Raw genomic sequence first — 24046 nt, 5'->3', positions numbered from 1 at the left:
ATCTAATTATCAAGTCAAGTATCGCAAAGTCTAACCAATGAGCATTAAGTCTAACTAGCATAAAGCATCATCTTATCTTGCCTGCTTCCAAGTCCTTCTTTCTGATTAAGTACCCTGGCAGGGTCCAGAGAGGCCACGTAAGAGTCTTCAGCATTGCTCCATCATGCTTGACAAATTCCTACTCTATCTGGATGCAGCCCACTTGTCATTAGCTAAGACTCGCAAGAAGTGTCTTGGGCATAGATTTCATCATTGGCATAGAGATGAGGGTTGCTGCCCACATTCGAATCACCGCATTACTTGGCAGTTCTGCACTGTCTGCAGGTTGACAACAAACTCAGGTACCAATGAAATTAGCCCCATGAGAGATCTCAAACTCTCCACGTGAAAAGGAAAGAAAGGCAAGAAAGCCTGTGGAGAATAAATAACTTTTACTCTAAGGAGGACCATTAGTGGAAAGGTAAGGTGGTGCTGGAAAAACTAGCTGTCTGTTATCCCCCAACCCCACCCTCTGTTTTTTATCAGACTGCGTATGTGCTAATGCTTGAAAATTGCCTCTTTGTAATTAATAAGTATTGATGAAGGCCCCTTAAGTCCTGTGTCCGCAGACATTTTTTCAAAAACTTAATGAAATACTGCTTCTCAAGCTGGTCATTCTAAATCCCGACCCTGGCCATGCATTTGAATGACCCAGCAAGCTTTAAAAAAATATGGATGCAGGGTCCCATCCCAGATCAATTAAATTAGAATCCAGTGGGGGGTGGGCCGACATCAATGGCTTTGCACAGGTTCCGGGTCATTCTATCGTACAACCAGTGTTTTAAGAGCAGCCGTGACACCCACATTCTCTGGCACTTCGAAAACACCTTACCCCTTCCACCAGTCCCAGAGAAAGTGAAAATATGCAGGGGAGGGGGTCCTTTAGGATGGACTGGAGCAAATTGCTCCATCTCAGGATCTATCTTGCTGACAGGTGCACTTCTGAGATAAGGAGAACGTATCCTCCTGTGGGATGTCATACACGCCTTAAGGAGTTTACCTAGATTCTTCAGAATGATCCACCGAGTCTATAAAGACAGCCAGCTTTGTAACTGCATTTTGCACTTGGCGGCACCCGTGCGTCAATAACCCACACGGCGCAGTCTCAGATGGCCACATCGGTCCCTGCCTCCTTTCCAGTCACCACAGTTCTTTGACTAATTTCTTTTACTAATTTATGCCTCTCTGAGAACCATCCCCAGGCCCATTTTCCCCCAAATTGCACACTCTCTCATCCTTCCACCCAGAGTCTCCCCAGATGAGAAACACTGGAGTTCTCTTTTGTTTTTGTTTTTTTTTTGTTTTCAACGCTCCCACTAATCTTAGTCAATTCAGCACTCACGGGCTGGGTGCCCGAATATGCTCATCAATATGAGAAAACAGTAGGCCAAGAATTACGACATGACTCTCCTTTGATTGGACTTTGGCTCCCAGGAAGCCCAGTTTGACAAAAATCCTGACCAAAAACAAGCAATAATTGTCCCCCCAGTTCTCTGGCCCCTTGCAGATAAACGCCTTGCGGGACCTATCGGCCATACACTGCGGAGCCGTCTTAGCCAGAGCAGATGTCTGCGGGCCAGAGGTTTGCCTTGGCTCTGTGCATTATAGAAATCAGTGTCCTGACCGCTGGGCCCACTCCTAGGTGAGTCGCTTTTCTGTTTGTCTCTGGAATTTCACTGCCGGCTTTGATATTTCAAGGTCTACTTCTTAGCAGGAAAGCAGGTAAAAAAAAAAAAAAAAATGTCAACCCACATTGAGATAGATAGCCTCAAAGTTTGAAAAAAGGGGAGGAAAAGTGCAGGGGTGTGTCTCTGAGAGTTCTCTAAGGAAACCTGTGGCCGTTTCCAGCAATTTCTTTTAGACAAGGCATTCAAATGTTAAGGCCGAGATAGTCTTTCAATACTTGGAATTATGAAACAAAGCTGGTTTTCACCAGGGTATGATTGATAAACCTGAGTATATCAGTATCTCACATGCGAAAACTTTAAAAGAAAGAAAATTAGTCTCTCCCTCATTCTGCCTCCATTGTCTACCACTCTTGACAATTGGCTACCTTACCTTTGTGCCCCCGTGTCACGCGAAGGTTAGGCATTTTGCTTCTCCTCCTTGACATCCCAAGCTGTGTCCAGAGGCACACATTTTGACCTCAGGCTTAGGGTTGTAGTTCTTCCTTTCAAGAAGAATCACCATCCTGTGGACCTGTCAGCCATGCTTCCTGCAAAGACTGACTTTCTCTCCTTTTGTTCTGACCCTAATTGGGAACAGGAAGCTCATACCAAGCCGAGCCAGGAAACAAATCACGCAGGTACTATGTGCTTACTGAACACCTATGCTGTACCCAGAATTGCTGGAGAACACGTACACCGTCCAATACAGAATGATCCAATTTGGGGACAGCATTGAACTATTTCGGGTTTTGACAGTGTAGCTGGGGGACAATATCTGCCCAGACGCTTACCCTCTGCCCAGACATCACTGCAACCTGCAGCCATTTCCACTTGGTCATCTGACTCTTGGTTTAACCAAATTCTGTTTTGGAATCTGATGGCCGCGGCAAGCAATCTTCCTTAGCCCCTCGGCTGCAGCGGGGGCCGCCGCAGCTCCCGGGCCCCACTGGGCAGGTGGTTCGCTCACAGGGCCGCGCCGTCCAGTAGGGGCTCACGGAGCTGCTGCACAGACCAGCACGGGTTCGGCTAAAGGCTGCACCAGGCTTTCCTTCGTGCCCTCACTTCCTCTACCCCCGAGAGCTAAAAAGCCTTGTTCCATTCAGAAAACATTTTCACTTACCGGGCATCTGGCACAAGGGGGATTTGGGAAGGCAGTTACTGAAAGTTGCTTTAGCCTTCTGGTACTTACCCTGACCCTTTCTTAAGTTAAAAAAATAATTTAAACAACCCGCATTCCTGGATTGAGACTCCCGCTGATCAAAAATGAGAGGCTGCGGGGAAGGCTGCAACCACTTTGAAGTTTGTGCCCCCGGGTGCCGGCCACACTCAGCTGTTGCAGGGAGGACCACAAAGGCCCCTTGGTCGGCCCCCCAGCTCTAAGCAGCTGCACTGCTGAGCCGGATTTGGGTTGGAGCGCTCTCACCGCCAAGGCCCTTAGGAGTTTGTTAGGGTTACCCTGCTCGAACACTCGGTGCTCTGCCCCTTGATAGAGGGTGAGATCAAAACAGAGTGTTCAGATCCGTCATGAAGTGAGACACACAGTTCAACCAGAGACCTGGAGTTTGCAAATGATTTTTTTAAATACAGATTTGATCAGAATGGCACACTCCTCTGGAGCGAGGCTTCCCAAACTCAGCTCCAGGCGCCATTACTAACGAACGAACCATGTAAGTTTGGGCAGGTTACTCAACCTTTCTGTTCCTTGGTTCCCTCATCTGTAGGATGGCAGTTGCATTCATTTCCTAGTACCACAAACCAGGCGGCTTCCAACAACAGAAATCTATTATCTCACGATTCTGGAGGCTGGAAGTCTGAAATCAAGGTGTCTGCAGGGCTGTGCTCCCTCTGAGACCCTGGGTAGGATTCTTCCTAGTTTCTGCCGGTGGCCAGCAATCTTTGGCATCCTGGGCTCATAGCCACCTCATTCCAGCGCCTGGCTCTGGCACCACAGGGCTATCTTCGATCATCTTTCCTCTGTGCATGTTTGTCAGGTTCCAAATTTTCTCTTTTTATAAGGACACCAATCATATTGGATTAGGGCCCACACTAATGAACTCACTTTAACTTGATTTGCTCTGTAAAGACCCTCTTTCCAAATAAGGTCACATTCTGAGGTACAGGGGTTAGAACTTCAACTTTCTGGGCAGGGGGGTGGGGTGGGGGGACACAATTCACCCCATAACAGTGACAACAACAGCACCTATCTAATAAGGGTCTTTGTGACAGTTAAATTATTATATATATGTTGTATTTACAACATCTGTGCCTGGCACAAAACTCAGTATATGTGAAATATTCTTTAAAATAATAACTTGCTATTGCTTTGATAGGCTCTCTGGTTGAGGAAAGGAAGGGATAGAATTATAGCTAGCCTTCAGGGGCTATCACCTGGCTGCACATACTTAACCTGGAGCCACAGTGACCATGAGCTATTGCTACCGGAGAATCATTGGGGATGGATAAACATAAGAGGGCCCATGAGGACAGGTCATAAGCAGGGCATCATCTCTTAGGTCTCTCAAAGTGGAGTAGAAATGTTAAAACCAGTGTGTTAGTATAGTCATAGCTCTTCTTAACACAGGCCCTGGAACTGGGTGGCCTGAGTTTGATTCCAGGGTCCATAGTTTATTAGCTTTGTGACACTAGGCAAAGTCCTTGATTTCTCTAAATCTGTCCCTCACCTGCAAACTGAGAATAAAACTGTGACTTGCTATGTGAAATTCCTGATAATTCATGCCATGTCCTTAGCACAGTGAAGGGGCAGCTTTGAGGGCTCCATGGGCACAGCTATCATTATATTTTTTTTTAATTTGTAAATAACAACATATTGAACCCACGGTTCAAAGGTCAAAAAATATAACAAGGTATACATTGAGAAGTCTTGATTTCCCCACCCATAACTTTTCATGAGATTTACGTTTTTACATATAAAGTACTTAGAATCCTACCCCTCTTGCCCTACCCTATTCCCAGAGGCAGCCACCTTCATTAGCTTTCTGTGCATCCTTCCAGAATGTTTTAGTGCAGATTAAAGCATAGAGTCATATGTAATCTTACACTTCCCCTTTCTTTTACATACTATCTTGTACTTTGTTTTTTCCTTTTTTCTTTACAATATATCCTGGAAACCTTGCCGCATCAATTTAGAAGGAACTTCCTAATTCTCCTCACAACTGATTAATTTCCCATTGTGTGGATAGGCAGTCCAGTTAATCTATCTTTGATTGATGAAAACTTAGGTTGTTTCCAATCTTTTGTACTATAAACAATGTTGCAATGGATATTTTTAGTCCTATATCATTTTGCAAGTAGATAGTTATACCTGAGGACTAATTCCCAGAAGTGATGTAAAGGAGTCAAAAGGAAATCACCTTTGTCACTTTGCTAAAATGGTCCCGTGGCCCCAGGAGGTTTGTACCACTTTGTACTTTCCCCAGCAGAGTGTGAGAGTGCTTATTTAACCCACAGCCTTGCCAACAACTCTGGGCCAACTTTTTGATATTTGCCAGTCTCATAGGTAAAAAAATGGTATCTTCAAATAGTTTTAATTTCCCTCTCTCTCTTTTTATTATTTTTTAATTGAAGTATAATTGATATACAACATCCTATTAGTTTCAGGTGTACATCATGATGATTCAATGTTTTTATGCGTTATGAAATGATTCCCACAATAACGTTGCATATCTTTTTATCTGTTTAAAGGCCATGTGTATGTTTTCCTTTGTGACTGTCCATGTCCTTTACTCTTTTTCCCGTTGAGCTTCTTGTCTTTCTCTTATGGATTTCTATGACCACTTTATAAACTAGTCCTTTGTCTCTGGTATGAATTACAAACATCTCCCCCAATCTGTCATTCATCTTTTGAATGTATAGGTGGTGTGGTTTTGGTGTAGTTATAATTTTCATATTTATCTTGTTCTTCAGTTTTCAAATAGTTAAGAAGGAGCACTAAACTGGGAGTTAGAAGTCCCAAGAGTGGCTAGGTAGGTGGCCCTTGGAGAGAAACTGCCTGGGTTTGAATCCCAACCTGGCCACCAAGTGCCTTCTGCTGTGTAACCTGAGGAAAATTACTCACCATCTCTGTGGCTCAGTTCATTATCTTTAAAGTGTGATAATACTAGTCATAGATATCTCATAGAGCTGATGTAAAAATTAAGTAAGGTTATAAGAATAAACGCTTCGAAGAGTTCCTGATGTAGACTAAACACTCCCAAATGTTAGCAATTATCATTCCACTTATTTGAGTTAAATTTATCTCAACAATCTGGGAAAGTACCCAAACATCTGTTAATGGAAAAGCTAGGCTTAATTATTAAATTGAATATATCCAAAATGTCAGTTTTCGCTCCTTCTTTGGTGGTATACACCTGTGTTTTTAATATTCACATTCAATACAAGTTAACAGATAATTTATTCGTCAACTACTATTGGACATGGATGGTCATTTGTTTATTCATCCAGGTAGTACAGCAAATATTTATTGAGTTTGCAACACGGGCCAGACATTGCATCAAGAACTGCAGCTTAATACTGAACGTGTTACAAGGGTCTCTGCCCTCACTGGGCTTACAGTCTACTAAGGAATATAAACAACGGGGCCAGTGGCGCAATGGATAACGCGTCTGACTACGGATCAGAAGATTCTAGGAATATAAACAAATACACAGCGACTGAAACTCAGCCAATGTCTCCGAGTGAAGCCCATGATGCTAAGGGAGATATGTTCCTGTGACTGTCACCATTTCACTCGTGCACAGGCTTCCTCTGTTCCAGCCTCTGCAAGGACTTTGCTCCTGTAACTCTGCCCCTCCCTCCTGCATCACCAATAGCTCCCTTTGTATGCAATCATTCCCATCAGCCTACAGACATGTTGTAACATTTCCGTTAAATGTTGGCTCATCCTCAGCCTTACTCCAGACACACACTCACGTCCAGCCTCATGGAGCGACATAGCACTTACATTCTGACAACTCTCAATTTTATATCTATGGTGCACCCTGCTTCCCTGAACACAATGTCTAATTACTTAAGTCAGCAGCTCTTGAAAATCTAACAGGCATCCCAAACTTAACATGTCCAAAACATACCCATTGATTTCTCTACCTACCTCACCCAACCTACACCACTACTCACAGAGTTACTCAGGTAATAACTGGGGAATCACAGGTGACTTCTCTATTTGCATCCTTCCCATGGGCAATCTAACGGCACGTCTGGTGGTTATCTTTAAAATATATCCCAAATCTGCCCACTGCCTGCTATCTCCACTGTGACTATTCTAGCCCAAATCACTATCATTTCTGGCCTGTATCCATCCTGCCCACACCCCACTAATCAGTTTTCCATCTAACAACGAGAGACATTTTTAAATCTTTTGAAAACATAACTCTGGGTGTTACTCCTGTTCTCATACTCCTCTAAGAATTTCCATCAAGCTCAGAATCAAATCCAAACTCCTCACCACAGCCTACAAAGAAGGAGCTGCACCCTACCTGTTTATCCAGGCATGTCTGCCACCCTCTTTTTGCTCACTCTGCTCTGTCACCGTACTTCTGTGTCTCCGACATACTGTCTCAGGGCCTTTGCACTTACTTTCCCCTAGTATAGAACACTCGTTTTCCAGATACTCACATAGCTTCTCTCTGAATTCATCCAAGTATCTAATCAAGTATCACCTTCTGTTCTGGTCACTTTTGCTATGTAACAAACCATCCCAAGACAGTAGCTTAAAACAATACCAATTATTTTACTGATTCATGAGTCCAAGGGTTGACTGGGCTCAGTGAAGGTGTTCCCATGGGTCTCCTACATGGATGTAGTCAGATGGTGGCTGGGCCTGGGATTCTTATCATGGCTTCTTCACTTGTGTCTGTCATTTGCGCTGGGAAGACCCAAACTGCTAGGGGCTGGAACAATTGAGTTTCCTTGAGAATCTGTCTCTCTATCTCTCTCTTTCTCTCTGTCCTCCATGTGGTAGACTCAGGGTAGTCAGTTTTATACATAGTGGGAAAAGGCTCGCAGAGCACATGTCTTGAGATAAACCAGCAGAATTTGCATGGCCTTCTCGAACCTTTAAGTGATCCAGGCTCACTTCTACTGCATTCTGCTCATCAAGGTGTTAAGAAAGACACTAACGGCTTCAAGTGGAGGGCACATAGACCCCGTCTTTGATGGGAAGAATGACCAAAAAAATTGTGAACACATTTTTACATCACCACACCTCCTCTGAGAGGGTTCTTTGACTACCCTATATAAGAAAGCTCCTTCCCCTACCCCAGCCCTAGAGCCCTCTCTATCCTCTTATCCTGTTTTATTTTCCTTTACAGTTCATATGTCTTCACTGATATTGCATGTTATAGTTGCTGGATACTCGTTTATTGTGTATCTCACCCACTAGAATGTAGGCTCCATGGTGGTAAGGACATTGTTTTGTAGCCCCAGCCACTAGAATCAATCCTGACACAGAGCAGGCCCTCCATAAAGGTCGTTGAATATTGCCTCATTGGGAGCACATGAAAGAAGCTCCTAAATAATACTTGGAAAATCAGGAAAGGTCCTGAAAAAAAGGAGTGTTGGACACTGCTGTTATATTATCTTTTCGTCTTGATGAATTGCATGAACTAAGCCAATTGGCAGATCTGTGGGTTAAGAATGCAGTCCTAATTAGCTTATATTTCTCCACTCAAAGGAGCCACATTGTCTTATTTATTGACAAGAAGATTCCTTCCTACGGCAGGTGTTTTTTCGCCTGGGTCTGCCACAATGTGTCCTGGAGAGTGAGCTGCTCCTGAGGTTTCCTTTTACTAAAGCTGGAAACTTGTCATGGCCGGGAGATGGAAGCAGGCATACATCAAGGGCCCTTCATTTAATGCATTCCTGGCCCAGAGTTAGACCTCCTGTCGTGTTGATATACATCACTTTGATCTGGGAAGTGACTTTCAAGCTGAGATTGAAACACTTAGAGATACGTTTTACTTGATAAACACATTTCATCTAGGAATCCAGAAAGTGCTTTACAAATACTTCTCCACTCAGCCTAATAACTCAGCAGGGTGAAAGGCAGGTGGTAAGCATGGTGCATACACAGTCTTTGAGCCACAAAACATTATCTGCCTAGTGAGTCAGAGGAGCTCAGGAAGGAGCAGTGGGCTCAGAAGGAGCTATCCAAGATCACTTATCTTCTTTCTTAATATTTATGTAGTACATTCGTTTCAGTTACACATTCCTTTTGCATAATCTACTATTTCCTCCTGATAATTCCCCAGAGTCCTGCTTATTTTGCCTCCAAGTAACCAGGTATCTTGTGCAATGAAGAGAAAACAGCCAGATGCTCACACTTTCCAGTTTATTTTTGCCTAATTTGACATCATTTAGGTTTAAGCTTAAAATAGATCCAGGCAAGAACCAAGTTATCCAACTGATGTGCTTTACCTAGAATGGCTCTATTAAGAAAGAAGGAAAGAAGGAAAGAAAGAAAGAAAAAAGAAAGAAAGAAAGAAAGAAAGAAAGAAAGAAAGAAAGGAGGGAAGAAGGAAGGAAGGAAAGGAAGAGAGAAAGCAAGAAAGCAAGAAAGAGAAAATTTTTGTTAACTAACTGTATTTCAAAATGTCTAAAAAGTCATAAGACTATTATATCCAAAAAGTGTTGACTATGACCTTTTAGGATTTGATTGGTGATGGGAAGGGGAGGCAGCATAGGGAACAGGGCAAAATTGCAGTGAACTAGGAGTGGAGAGAAGTAGATTCCGAATCCAGTTTTGCCACTAACTGTCCAACTTTGGATAAGTAGTGTAGTTCTGGTTTTAGTTTCTCATCTGTAAAAGAGAACTAATAACGCCTACAAAATGAAGTCTCAGTGGTAGAATAAAAGATTAATGAGAAAATGAGATTTGAAAATTGTCTAGTAAAACTAGTAGACAAATAGAAGAAACTGCTTAATTAAAAAAATTTTATTGAATGTTGTGAGCTGAATTGTGTCCCCTCCCCCCCATTCATATGTTGAAGTCCTAACCCCCAATATCTCAGAATATGACTGTATCTGGAGGTAGGGTCTTTAAAGAGGCAATTAAGTTAATATGGGGTCATTATGGCGGGCTCTGACCCAATACGACTTATAAGAAGAGTCCTTATAAGAAGAGTAAATTTGTACAGAGCTGTAGAGAGGAAAGATCATCTGAAGATGGCCATCTACAAGCCAAGGAGAGAAGCCTCACAAGAAACCAACCCTGCAGACACCTTGATCTCAGACTTCTAGCCTTCAGAACTATGAGAAGATAAATTTCTGTTGTTTCAGTCACATGGTCTGTGGGATCTGGTTATGACAGAACTAGTAAGCCAACAAATACACTGCGCCTGATATCTAGAGGGCTGTAAGTCTCACTCCCAGGGCAAGGATGTGATAGAGGACTTTCCTAGAGGGTCATTCCAGGGATGAATCCAAATCGTGGTCTAGGAGGGCAATAAAAGATCAAAGCCAGAGCTCTCTACTAAGTCCAGAGTGTGAGTCAAATCTGTAAATAAGAAACGGAGTCCTTTAGTTAGAAGCTGAGAAAGAAGGGAATCAGTGTGTACATAATTAATGCGGTGCTATTACTTATGTAAAGGATGTTAGAGAACAGTCTATGGGCGATGCCAATATCTTTGGAACAGGATCCCGGTCCTTGTGTGTGAAAGAGATGAACAGCCTTTCTCATCAGCCCCCATCACTGGCTGGGTTCTAGGCTTGCCCACTCCTCACTCTGGAGTGTTTACAGTGGATTTTACCTTCCATAATGATCCTTCATTCCGTACTTCACCCTCTGAACTGGTTATTCACTGAAGCTGTTCTCAGTGGCAGGTGGGAAGGTTAAAAGTATCATGTCACTGATCTATAGGGTGAATTTTTTAGAACCAAGGGAGTAATCTCTTTGGGGGAGATGCTAAAACAAAATGCTAACCTGACCATCTAAGTAAGTGATAAATACAAAAAAGATAGACAGGAGCAGATAATCTAGTTGAAGGCAACAGGACTAATACTGGAGAAACAAAGATACTGAAAAGATCCATAGAGACATTAATAAATAGAGCCTAGAGTAATTCCCAAAACTAATGATAAACCAGCTCAGTGATATTTTCAAGTTAGTGGTAGCTTCAAGTTTGGGCTATATTGATATAATGAGCACCCCCAAGCTACTTGAATTGTACCCTTTCAGATTTCATGAATATGCTCTGATGCAGTGTTTCTCAACAGTGCATGAACATGAGAATCACTTGGGGTACTTTTTAAAAACATTTGGTGCCTGGAGCCCATCCTCAGAAAGCCTGATTTAATTGTTTTGGAGTGACAATCACAATTATACAAATTCCTATTTTTAATATCTGAGGATTATGACATGCAGTGTATGGAGACCCACTGCTATAGATCATAAAGGTGCATCTGCCATTGCTTCTTGATGAGGCCCAGTAGTTCCAGAGGAGATCTGAGTTTTATGGAAAAGTTCTAGCAGAGAATTTCTCAGCCCTGTAGTTTCAGATTCACGCTAATACTCAGGCTTCCAGGAAAGCAGGTTCACCAAAGAGTTTTGGCAGCCTTTTTAATATAGGTTTAACCTGTCCTTTTAAAAGATGGATGCTTATCAGACCCCCTGATTTTCTGGATGGCGTAGGATGTCTCCAGTCTGAAAGTCTGCCTTACTGACAGACAAATCGTGCACAAGTAGAATGTGGGTGGTTCACTAGGAGATTGTAACCTAGAGAAATATAGACCTAGATCTGCCCAAGAAAACATGATCAAGAACTTCCTGCCCCTTCTTGCACGTAGTTATTCATTTGTGTTCAGAAAACATTTACTGAGCACCTACTCTGTTCCAAGAACTTGATATGCAAGCTGCACAGGTTTAGAAGTGTCCCAGCTCACTGATGTTGTTATTTAGAATATAAGCTCTTTTAGTTTAGGGATCATAGTTTTTGCTTTATTTTGTTTTGTTGTTTTGCACACCATTATATCCCACATGCCTAGCAAATAGAGACAATTAATAAATATTTGATGAATGAATAAATGAATAGAGGCATGAGTGAGTGAATTAATTAAATGAAATATACGATTGCCAAGGTGCTTATGACCTAAGGAAGAACAAGATTCTATAAGAATATGTACAGAGAAAAATAAATTACACAAGGAGTTTAGGGAATGTTCACGCGGGAAAAAAAGCCATTATGCCCAAGACGAGATCGCTGTAGTAAATCGGAAATAGAAGGCTGAAAAGCCTGAAGACATGAGAAAAAGTAGCTTATCTTGGGAATTTCAATTCAATGTGGTTAAAGCTTTGATGGAGAAAGTGAGGTTGAAGAATTAGGAAGGAGATAGGCCATGTAGAGCTCTCTAGACCATGTTCAGTTTCTCATTGCAGCTGTGACAAATTACCACAAATCAGTGACTTAAAACAATATAAATGTATTATCTTATCTTACAGTTCTACAGGTCAGAAGTCTGAGGTGGGTCTCACTGGACCAAAACCAAAGTGCCCCCAGGGCTGCATTCCTTTCCAGAGGCTCTAGGGGAGAATCCATTTTCTTGGTTCTTGCAGCTTCGGAGGCTGCCTGCCTTCCTTGGTTCATGGCTTCCTTCCACCTTCACAACGAGCAACAGCCAGTGGGGTCCCTTCTACTGCTTTGAATTTCTCCTACCTCTTCTGTCTTCACATCTCCCGGAACCACTCTTCTGCTTTTGGGAGCTCACATGTTTGGAATGAGTCTACCCAGATTATACAGAATAATCTTTCTTAGTCACATCTGCAAAACCCTTTCTGCCATGTAAGGTAAAATACTAACAGATTCTAGGGATTAGGATGTGGACATCTTTGGGAGTCGTTCTGCCGGCCGCACCATATTAGAAAATTCAGACTTTATCATAAGAGTGATAGGAAGCTTACAGAAACGTTTTCAGGAGGGGAATGGTACAATCAAATCTGCATTTTTAAAAGATCCTGTATATGATTTATGGAAACTGGATTAGCAAGAAATTATTGTCATCCAGGAGAGATGTAATTTTAGTGTAGAACAGAGAAATGTCTGGCAGAGATGAAGGACGGATGAATTTGAGAATCATTTATGAGACTAAACAACAGATTTTACTGGTTGATTAGCTACAGGCGATGAGTGTGAGGGACGCAGGATAAGACAGTCAGCACCCAAGCTTCTGGCCAAGTCAACTGCATAAATGAAAGTGCTGTTCACCCAGACAGTAAGTACAGGGAGAGGTACAGCTTTGAGAGGAGAGGAAAAATAATGAATTTGTTTGGGGAATACATTGAGTTCAATGGACCATAACGAAATCCAAGTGCAGATGTCCAGTTGGGAGTTATATTCAAGAGCTTAAAATTGAGGAGAGATGTCTGGACTGCAGACTTATCTCTGAGTGTCATTAGCATATGCAAACCAAAGCCCTGGGAAAGTATAGAGAGGAAAAAGAAAAAGATTCAAGGAGAGGGCCTTGAGGAAAAACAGCATTCCAGAGACTATCTAAGGAGGAGGAGTCTACATGGGCGAGTAGGAGAACTGAAAGAAGAGAAAGAAGAAATGGTAGGAGTTTAATGTCATTCAGTTCAAGGGAAGAGAGTGTTTTAAACAGCAAGAATGGCCAGTTGCATTGACCCCTGTGAGGAAGTCAATAAGAGAAGCACTGAAAGGACCAAGTGAGCCACAAGGCAGTTATCATTGACTTTGGCCAGAGCAGTGTCCCTGGGGCAGGAGGGCTGAGCTCTGATTGGGGAGTGAGGGACAAAAGACAGGGTGCAAACTACTCTTCCAAGAAAGTTGGCTAAAAGGATGAGAGAATTTAAGAGGTACCTAAAGGGGCATGGCGGGTTGAAGGAGGAGATGAAACTCTTTTTTTTTTTTTTATGAAAGAAAAACATAAATTTGTTGATAACAATTCCTTTATGAAGTGGCATAGTGAAGTGCAGGGGGAAATGCGGGCAGCTGGAAGGAAATGTAGAGTTCACAAAGAGGGTTTTATTTGTTCATTCATTTGCTTGTTTCTGTTTAGTATCAAAGACTTGAACACAATATACAACACATGGAAAGAAACTGGTAGTGAGGAAGACCTTTAATAACATATTCAATTGGTCAAGGTCTCAGAGAAGAGCTGGGATCTAGAGCCTTCATGGAGGCATTGGCCTTACCAAGCCAGCCCTTTGGAGTAAGAGGCTGCCCTCTAGAAAGGACAGGTGCCAACTCAGGGAAGTTGGGGCAGAGCATTTATAGGATTCTTGTTCAGTGGTTTTTGCTTTTGGTTTTGTTTTGGTGTTTTTCTTTCATTGAAGGATATAATCATCCAAGGAGGTGTTGTGACCAGAAGAGATCCAAATGGTGAACCGAGAAAGAAAAAGTTCAAAGCCAGAAAAACACAGCTGAGCTTTGGGTCTGGGGGTGAGAGGGAAGGCTATAAGGGCCGAAGTATAGGTGTGAAAATGCAGAACAGTGAGGGGTCAGTCCTGAAGCAGAGTGTGAAGTGGTAAGGCTTGCAGTTTAGGACATGCACATGCAGGGGTAGGAAGCTGGGCTTCCCAGGTGCTATAGGAGCGGCTGGGCTGGCTGGCTTACATTTGCAAGAGAACCAGGCAACTGGAGGCTTTTTCAGACTCTGGGGGACACAAAGTGAAACAAGGTCTCTAGCCTCACTGAGTTCAGAAGGTAGTGGGAAATCTAAGACTAATCAATGTAAAACTGGCAGCAGGATGACTTGTCCGTTTTTCTCATCACCATTACTATCTTTTGGTTAGGTTGAAAGTTAAGTCACAAAGCAGTACAAGAATTCAACAAGAAAACCAGATGAAAACACAGAGCAGCATACAATCAAATGTCAAATGAGAGATCTAGTAAAAGGATTAGTCCTTTGATTTGCGGGGCACCTGGGTGGTTCAGTCGGTTAAGCGTCTGCTCAGGTCGTGATCCCAGGGTCCTGGGATCGAGCCCCGAATTGGTCTCCCTGCTCAGCAGGGAGCCTGCTTCTCCCTCTCTCCCCTGCTTGTGCTCTATCTCTCGCTCTCTCAAATAAATAAATAAAATCTTAAAAAAAAAAAGGATAAGTCCTTTGATTTGGAAGGCAGAAAAGTAGTAAATAAATCAGACTGGCTCGGGAAGACTTCGTGGACACAGACACTAGTCATGCCATGCAGTTGACGCGTTCTGTTATCTTAGTCATGGCCCACAGATAATACAAGAGAACGAGAAGCCATTTCCCATCGACTGCAGAATGAGCTCCTGGAGCGAATGGTCAGAATGTGACCCTTGCCTCAAACAAATGGTAAGTGTTCATTGTCATTCCCCACCCATGACCCCAAATGGAAACTGTGTTCCCAGCATCTCCAGGAAAAGGACTAGGAGGCAGGGAGCCTCCAGCTGAGTTCCAAACTAAGAAGGAAAGATAAATATCTACGTGAACGAGGCTCGATTTGCCTGGAAATCTCAGCGTGGCACACAATAGTAAATGCATGCCACGAGGACCCGGATGCTATAGGAGAGATGGCCAACCCTGGCATGCAAGGTGTTATTTTAACATTAGTGACTGCTTTTAGGGCTTCCATCTTTTTTTTTTTTAATTTTATTTTATTATGTTATGTTAATCACCATACAGTACATCACTAGTTTTTTATGTAGTGTTCCATGATTCATTGTTTGCATATAACACCCAGTGCTAGGGCTTCCATCTTAAAACCATCGACTCAACTGGGTCTGGAGGACTACAGTGTTGTGGATGCAGTTTTAGATCATTATCCCTTTTGGCCATTGAAATTCTAATATTTCCAGCTGGTTTTACACAGTTCCGCTCAAGGAGCATTGAGATCTTTGGACAATACAACGGGCAGAAGTGCGTAGACGCTGTGGGAGACAGACGACAGTGTGAGCCCACTGAGCCCTGTGCAGACATGGAGGAGGACTGTGGCAATGACTTTAAATGTGGTACAGGTAATCCCTGCGTCCCCCTTGCTCACCACAGAGCGAAAAGAACGAAGCCTGCTTTTACACGCTCGTGTTTCCAAGTGCGAAAGGGGCCGGTCAGAGGGCTGTCTGTAAATGCTGAACAGCACACCCCACTGTGGGGCAGGTGCAGCCTCAGAGACAATGATTCCTGGTTTCCACAAGTTAGTTAATAAACAAGGCATCTTTAGATTTACCCTAAAAAAAAAGAATTCAGAAATAACTGTAAAGGGTGCTTCTGAGAATTCAAGTGTGTGCCTGTTCCCTCCCCTCTATCATTAAAGTCCATTTGCTAACTTCAGGAAGAGAAAGGAAATCTGTCGTTAGACGCGCAGTGTCTGTCTTGATTTTGATTGCAGGCAGGTGCATCAAGAGGCGGCTTCTGTGTAACGGTGACAATGACTGCGGGGACTTTTCAGATGAGGATGATTGTGAGGGTGATCCCCATCCCCCTTGCCGTGAGAGGGCCGTGGAAGAATCTGAGCTGGCTCGGACAGCAGGCTATGGGTCCGTATTTGGCTTAAATGTTTCTAGATGAAGATGGGTGAAAGGGGCACCTCTGTCTTGCCTGCCGCGCTAAGGTGGTGGAGGGTCTGCGAGGGCGGGGTTGGGGGTGGGGAGCAGCTCCCGGGTCTGCCTTCTGCTTGAAACATGCTTGAGCTTAAAAGAAGGTCAGTGTGACATGAGTATCTCGAGATCATTTGGACGAAGCGCCTGGCCTCAGGAGGGGGTCTGTAGAATCTGGAGGATAGGTGATTTTCTCCGAGTCCATCAGGAGATGACACACCTCGGTTGTGAACCTCCGGAAGGCCACAACAATGTTCAAGTGACATGTTACCACTTGACATTGAGTTGCCAGTGGTAGGTCTGGCCATTCAAATATTTGAATTGTCGGTAAGGCTGTCTTCCCTGGGAACTTGTCCTGGATCTATGCCAGGTTATCAGTTCTCAGGAGGTAGAGCATTGTAGAGTCGACCCGAGAGGAAAGGGCAGAAGAAGCAGTTCTGATGGGATGGTGATGGTGTTGAGACTCTGGTTCTCATTACAAAGTGAAGTTTCACCCACTTTCTGTACAAAACATAGGGGCTCTGGCCAGCTAAGCTCGGATGAGAGGTCTTGGACAGTTTAGAACTCAGAGTGTCACAGAATAAAGACCGTCACCCAGAGACCTGCGCTCTAGGAATTAGGAAAATGACGTAGGCCCGAGGTGCTGTTCTGTTCTGTTCCATATAGTCAGAGAAGATCCCAGGGATATCCATGACATAGTTTCCATTTGTTGTTCTGAGCTGTTTTCAGCAAAGGTACTTTGGGTAAATTTCTTGGCAAATTGTACTCAACAGAGACACAGCTTTTCTCAAGTCCACTGGTCTATTGACAGAGATGGCACGTGGCTCTGTTTCACTGCCTGTCATGCGATGTGTCTTATCAACCTCATGATCTCAGTGCCTGGTTCATCATAGGTGCTCCATAAACCCTGGGGGGGTGGGGGGGAGTAGACAAATAGGTGAATCAGTCAATCAGTTCATGAATTAATGAAAATAAGTGCTTCTAAAATACTGTCAGTTGGCATCAGGTAAGATTGAAACTGGGTCCCTAGAAATAAATTCAGGTTCAGGACTTAAGTCCTGGGAATGGGGATAAGGAGAGGAAAGAAGATGGGGATGATGGTAAAAGCAAGGCTAATAGAGGGACTAAGGTACTGGTTCCCAACCAGGGATGATTTTTTTCCCCAGAGGACATTTAGCAATGTCGGGAAACTATTCTAGGGGGTCACAACTGTGGCGGATGGGATGGAGGACTCAGGGGGTGAGGTAGCACGCTGATATCCAGTGGGTAGAGGCCCTGGATGGTGCCAAACAGCCTGCAGTGCACAGAGCAGCCAGACCCACAGCGTCAGTGGTGCTCAGGCTGAGAAACCCTACACCAGGATAGGGGGCAGTTCCTAAGAGAAGGCCTCTGGATCGAGGTTGGCTATAAATGGAGATGTCTTCTCTCTCTAAGCCACATGGAACTTGTACTTTTGAATCTCAATAAGGAGAAAAGTCCAGGGTACCAAGAGTCAGGCACCAGATAAAACATTTCATACACCCTTTATTCACTTTATAAAATCTTGTCCTAGCGACATTCAAGTATTGCCCACGAACTAAGGGTCTTTGGCCCTTAGCCTAAAGGTAGGAGTCTTGAATCCAGTGTACAGTCTTTGTCTCCAAACAGAGGAGGTTCTTTTAATAATTGTCAGTAAATGGTATGGGGGTTGTCGGAAACCTTAGAACCAGATCACTGCATGCTCCAATGAGTTCTGACTCTTCTGCTGCTTTCCTTAGGGAGACACTGTGAGTCTGTGGTGAAAGTCCATTATGACTTTGTTTTTGCTTTATTTGGGATCCAAGAAACAGTTTTCTCCTTAATCTAAACAGATGGGCTTGAAGCAGGGCATTGCATATATTATGTATTTTCGCTCAATGCAAATTTGCACCTTGTGAAAGGATACAGAAATTTTAGCCCGCTCAGCTGAAAAATAATCATTCACAATCTATTCATTTTCTTTGTTCAGAGAAAAAAATTTATTATATAACATTTGCTAGAAAGTTTCATAATGAGGCATCCTAGAGAGCTGGCTAAATATATCATGCTTTGCCACGGTAAGGGCTGGTGACAGGGAATAACACAGGGCTGAGTCTTCAGGATCAAGCAAGAGGGTGGGATCCCAGTTATGGGGAAGGTTGGCTGAAGAGGTGAAAAATGAGGTAGGTCCTCATAGAATAAATCTACCAGCATTTTTTATTAAATTCCCATTACCATGAACAATTACCTATAACTAGTCTTCCTAAAGCCTATTATTCTCCAACAGCTTTCATTTGCATAATACTTTGAACTTTCTTTTCTACATTTTTTTCTCTATAGAGTTTTCATAATAATCCTGAGGCTGTCAGGGGAGGTATTACATTCACTTTACAGAAAAAAGAAAAATGAGAGAAGCAAGTAAGACCATTTTATCTCTTTAGATTCTAGCAGAACTCTTTAGTTTCCAGTGGAACTAAACCCAAGTTTCTCTGACTTTTATAAAACTATATTTTTTTCACCATGCCACCTTACCTTGGCCTCTCCCCACATGCTCATCTCCACCCACATCATTTCCCCCATCACTGCAAAACCTGTAAATCAACACCCTAGCTTCAAAGCAAAACTAACCAATGAAACTCCTTAAGTTGCTATTAATTATCCGAATTTTTGAATTAAGAGTATAGAAGAGTAGAAATCAGTGATTAATATTTAAGAAGAGTTCTCAGAATGGCATGCTTTATTATATTGGTGATATTCTTCAATCCCGTGAACATTATGTATTTATTTACCATGCATCACCATTATTCTTCTAAGGGTTTCTGGGATATATTGAATAGAGGTAATAGGAGTAAACACCCTCGTCATAGCAACAGACTTATAAACTGCTTCTACACAATCCAATCTGGAAAATCTCAACAAGTCTTATGAGCAGTCATATACAATCAGACTCTTTCATACATGAAAGTATAAGTACCCACAGTCATTAATTTATACCTGTTTTTTTTTTCATTTGAAGGACTCCCCCTTAAATTCTTAATGCCAGCAGAATTCCCTTGTATCACAAATATTTCCGCCTCTTGCCTTGTAGGCATTTGAGATTCTCCAGAAGTGTTTAGGGAAATCCCCTAACTTGCACTCATTGAAAAAATATAAATCCAAACCAGCTGTAAATGATGTATGGTAATGAATTACTTTTTTATGTGATCTAAGCATAGCACCCCTTCTGTGGAGGGAGCTTTCTTTTCTGGTCACCTGGTAAATGGGAACTGCCTATGGTTCTAGATGCTGGCATGAAAACAGGCATCTCTAGGTGCTGCCAAAATACACATGATTTTTTTATTTCCCAGGCGATGACATTCCATCCATGAGAAGTTTTCATGTTTCTTGGCCGAAAAAAAAAAAAAAAATTGGCTCATTCTAGACTAGACTGGCTGTCTCTGTAGTAGTGGAACCAAGTCAAAAGTTTTGAAACATTTCTTCCTTAGTTGTGCTTTAGACTGTGGAGCAGTTTCATTGTAACTTTCCAGATGGATCCAGCCAACTAGTCAGTTTGCTGTTCTGTAAAACAAAACCTTCAAAGTGGGGTATGCATACTGTGGGGTGCAAAAAGACTTTCTAAGGGGGAGACAGGTAAGTTTTAAGGTAATAGTTTCCTCAACTATTAGTGGCTTAACTAATCTATTGAACCAACAGTAAATCTTTGATTCCATACATACGTATTTTTCATAAACTTGAGAAGCTTAACAACCCCATGGCATCCAAGTTGTGAAGCCCGTTCTCCCCTCTGCAGTCCCCTTTTGTAATCACCTAACTTTCACCTTCCAAAAGAAGAGTACCCCCCTCACCCACCTCAATTTTACTCTGTGGTGGGAAAACGAAAAAACATTTCCAAATATTGGTGCTCAGTCGGACTCCAGTGCCTTGTAAGTCAACCCATCTCCAATTCTCTTTGAAAGATATTGTAATCAATTATCAGATAATGGGCTATACAAATAATTCTTAATGAAAGACTAGTCTGTGATCTTTCTTTTTGGCACAAAACTCAGAAGATCAAAGAATCAAGTGACATTGCCATGACAAAATTCCTTCTATTCTTTTCCACTTATGTACATGAGTAAAGTTTCTCAGGATTTGTGTCTATAAAAATGGAAAGTAAGAATACAGTCGATCCTGAATCTTGCCTTTTTCTAGCAATAAGTAGGATTCATCTATGAAGGCAGGAACTAATCACTTAATTAAAAAAGACGCCCCATTCATTTCACTGAGACACCTTTCCAAAAAAAAAAAAAAAATGTTTGTTAACTATTTAAAACATTTTAATATATATACTGCTAATAATTATAACTCAATCCAGAGGAGTTTTTAATTATTTAGACCCGATGGTTAAAGGATACTTAATATTTTTAAAATTTCAATTAATACCTTTTTGGTCCAAAAAAGTATAAAAAAGTGATCCATTAAAACTTCCGAGCTAAAATAACATTACAAGAGGTTAAACTTCTGTGGTGGAAATGGAATAGAAGTATGGATTCAAGAATCAAAAGGGGGTAGGGACATATGGGAAATCTCTGTCTCTTTCACTCATTTTGCAATGAACCTAAAACTGCTCTAAAAAATAAAGTGTCTTTAAAAAGAGAAGAATAAAAAGGAATATCATAAAATGTCTAGTTGCTAAAGAAAGATAAACATTGCAGCGATTTGATACCCACCATCACTATGGCATTTATATTTCACTAGATTTATTTTAAAAAGAGGCAAAATAACTGTACTTTAAGATGTAAATATTTATAGCCTGCTGAGAAATTATATCCTTTGCAACTACTTAAACTTAAGATGAAAAATCTTAGATGTCACACCAACACTGTGCAGGCAGGCAAAATTTGTCATCATGTTTTCATAGAGTAGACAAGCAGAAAATCTGAAGACTACTACCCAAAACCATGCCATACACATTTCCACCTCCAGGCTTTTGTGCACACCATTCTTCCTGCCCTTCCATCCCCATTCTGCAGCGCCCAAATCAAATCCTACTTCTTCTAATCTCTATTTATGACCCTGCTATGGCATTTCTTCCTTTTGGGAACCTGCGCAGCACTTGCCTGTGCTACTTATTTGGCGCACGTGTGTTTGACCTTGGACTCTTTTTTGAAATTGGTGGTTATGTGTCCAACTCCATAATTTGAATATAATTTTCATGAGATCAAAGACTGCGTATTAACTCTCTTAATATTACTCACTATTTACTACAAATACTACACTCTGTGTAGATATCATAGTCACCCAAGAGTTAATCATCATTATAACAAAGATTAACGTCATTGTTCCCTGAAAGTGAAGACGTACAGAGTCTCTGTTAATACAGATTTATGAAGGACAAGTTCACTATAGAACAAAGAAAATGTACTGCAGGGCTTGTTTAAGAAACAAACACAGATAATTTGTTTCCAGTGTTCCATGTCTTTGTATCAAAACCTTAGTCATACCAAAGGGGGGAGGGAGGTATTATTCATTTGCTGTAGATGCAGGGATGGGTGAAGAAGTGAAGCTGAAATGTTAACCTACCATGAGGCATTAGATGTTTGAGAAAGTAAACCAGATAATAATGTCTCTTTTTTCTTTCTTATTCAACTAAGCCTAATTTTTGGCCCTATATTAAACTTTAGGGCCATAGCATTTTTCATGAAAGGTTCTCATAGAGCAAAAAGTCAGAAGTGGTTAACTATACAGTTAAGCTCTGAGAAAGATATTCCTGAATTGGTTCCTTAACTTACCTTCCTTTAAAGTTGAGCTATAATGTCGTTTCCTTTGTAGATTCAACATTTATTAAGAATGTGCCATTTGGAGGCACCTGGGTGGCTCAGTCAGTTAAGCATCTGATTTTGGCTCAGGTCATGATCTCAGGGTCCTGGGATCAAGCCCTGCATCAGGCTCCCCGCTCCGTAGGGAGTCTGCTTGTCCCTCTGCCTATTTCCCCCACTTGAGCTCTCTCTCTCTCAAATAAATAAATAAAATTAAAAAAAAAAAAAAAAAGAATGTGTAGTTTATGTGAAGATGTTGTTTTTAACTAACCCACTGGCAGTAAGATAATCTTTCAATTATTTTTCTTTCATTAGCAATGGGTTTTAGAGTAAACCATCTACACCCTTTGACATATTACTCTTGAAACCAACATCTAGATTTATAATCCAGTTCATTGGAGTTTGGGATGTGGTCTAGATCCATGGAAGAATTTCTGCTTTTGTCAAACTCAGTTATAGATGTGCAGATCAAACCTCTATTTTGGCCTCCCTGGTCTGGAGCCATATATTCCAGCCTAGACAGCAATGACCGTTCTGATTAACAGAAGTGTACTTCACAAAGAATGAACTGCTCCTTGTTCATACATTGCTTTTAGGTCTACAAATCAAACTTAACTTTTTTAAAGCTAGATAAGATTTCTGTTTCTGAATTAAAGCTTGCCAGATAAAAATATTTTGCTGAGAGGAAAAAGTAGAACTTTTGAGAATGCCTTTTCAGGATGCTGAAATTTTTGTATTTCCCCTTGGAAAGTATAATAGAAATAATATCAGCCTGGAGGGAATGAGGTTCTTGACAAGCAATGAGACAGCTGGAGGAAAAGGCTTCAGTTTAAAGAGAATGGGGAGAGAAAGAGCCCCAATGTTGATTCATAGATTAAAAATTACATGCATATGTTATACTGCCCCCCCCCCCCCGAGATGCTCTGTTCTCAAATAATTTAAATAGGGTACTACAGAGTTGGCTCTTAGCTCACTAAGGGAGGTTAGCTAAGAGTTACAGCAGTGGAGTTAAGACTCTAGGAGCCAGATGGTCCCTTGCTCCCTAGTTATTGCATTTCTTTCATTGTGCTCCCAACAATGCCCTAGTTGCCTGGAAGTTTATAAGGCCTTCCTAACGTATGCTTGCTGCCAGAGACATAAAGCAGAAGTGAGCAGACTCTTGCTTCTGTTCCTGATTATATCACGCATATATGGGGTGATGGGGACATGAGCCAAAGCTCTCTCTTTCCCAAGCTACAGAGGACTGCCTTGCATTAGCTCCTGGGATTTCCATATCTGATGCTACTCTGTTCATTTTCAGCATCAACATCTTAGGGATGGATCCCCTAAGCACACCTTTTGACAATGAGTACTACAATGGACTCTGTGACCGCGTTCGGGATGGAAACGCCTTGGTCTACTACCGCAGACCCTGGAACGTGGCTTCTCTGGCCTATGAAGTAAGTCTCCTCAGAAGCAAACATATTGCTCAGCTTTAAGCTGAAAAGCCACTTCAATAAATGTAACACTAAATAATGTGAAGAGTTCAGTAGAATAAGAATCTGATGGGCATATAAAATTGACTGAAAGAAGAGGAGGTGTAGCTTCGATCTCTTTAGAAAACATACAGTGGTCTACAGTCAACCCTCAGGAATGGGCGCCTAGTAATAGTTTTGGCAAATACTTAGACTCCATTAGAAGAATCATCTAAAAGCCTGATAAAATAAAAATTAAATTAATGCTGATTTAAGTACTGGGTACACTGCTCATGCTATTTAAGCTCACTTTTTGCTAGCCTACAAATCAAAACTCTTCTTGACATTGGTTTTTTCCTCAGCATTCCCCTAGGTAAGTCCTGCTTGACTAATGTGAGTGGCTGTTTTTACTCACCTCAAACCTCTCTAGCTCTTGTTAAACCATTTCTTAAAATGATTTTTGCTCTACCCAATGCCTCTCCAAACTTAACCACCTTCCTGAAAGTCACCTAAATTCTCTAGAACCATCCACAAACTGGAACCCTCTGTTTAAAGGATCAATATTT

The 24046-nt window shown here is 42.0% G+C and overlaps 1 protein-coding gene across 1 annotated transcript in view; it reads left to right on the top strand.

The window, feature by feature from the left end:
- Positions 1 to 1514: 1514 nt before the first annotated feature.
- C9 (complement C9) overlaps positions 1515 to 24046 on the top strand; it is a 54433-nt gene continuing 31901 nt past the window's right edge. Inside the window, exons 1-5 of the mRNA XM_036111108.2 lie at positions 1515 to 1681; positions 14885 to 14990; positions 15508 to 15652; positions 16024 to 16171; positions 23327 to 23465. Coding sequence (XP_035967001.2) covers positions 1605 to 1681; positions 14885 to 14990; positions 15508 to 15652; positions 16024 to 16171; positions 23327 to 23465 — 615 coding nt within the window. The 5' untranslated portion in view covers positions 1515 to 1604. The remainder of the gene's footprint in view (positions 1682 to 14884; positions 14991 to 15507; positions 15653 to 16023; positions 16172 to 23326; positions 23466 to 24046) is intronic.

The sequence above is a fragment of the Halichoerus grypus genome, chromosome 2 (genome assembly GCF_964656455.1).
Source record: "Halichoerus grypus chromosome 2, mHalGry1.hap1.1, whole genome shotgun sequence".
Classification (NCBI taxonomy): Eukaryota; Metazoa; Chordata; class Mammalia; order Carnivora; family Phocidae; genus Halichoerus; species Halichoerus grypus.
This window is presented reverse-complemented; position numbering and strand designations above follow the sequence as displayed.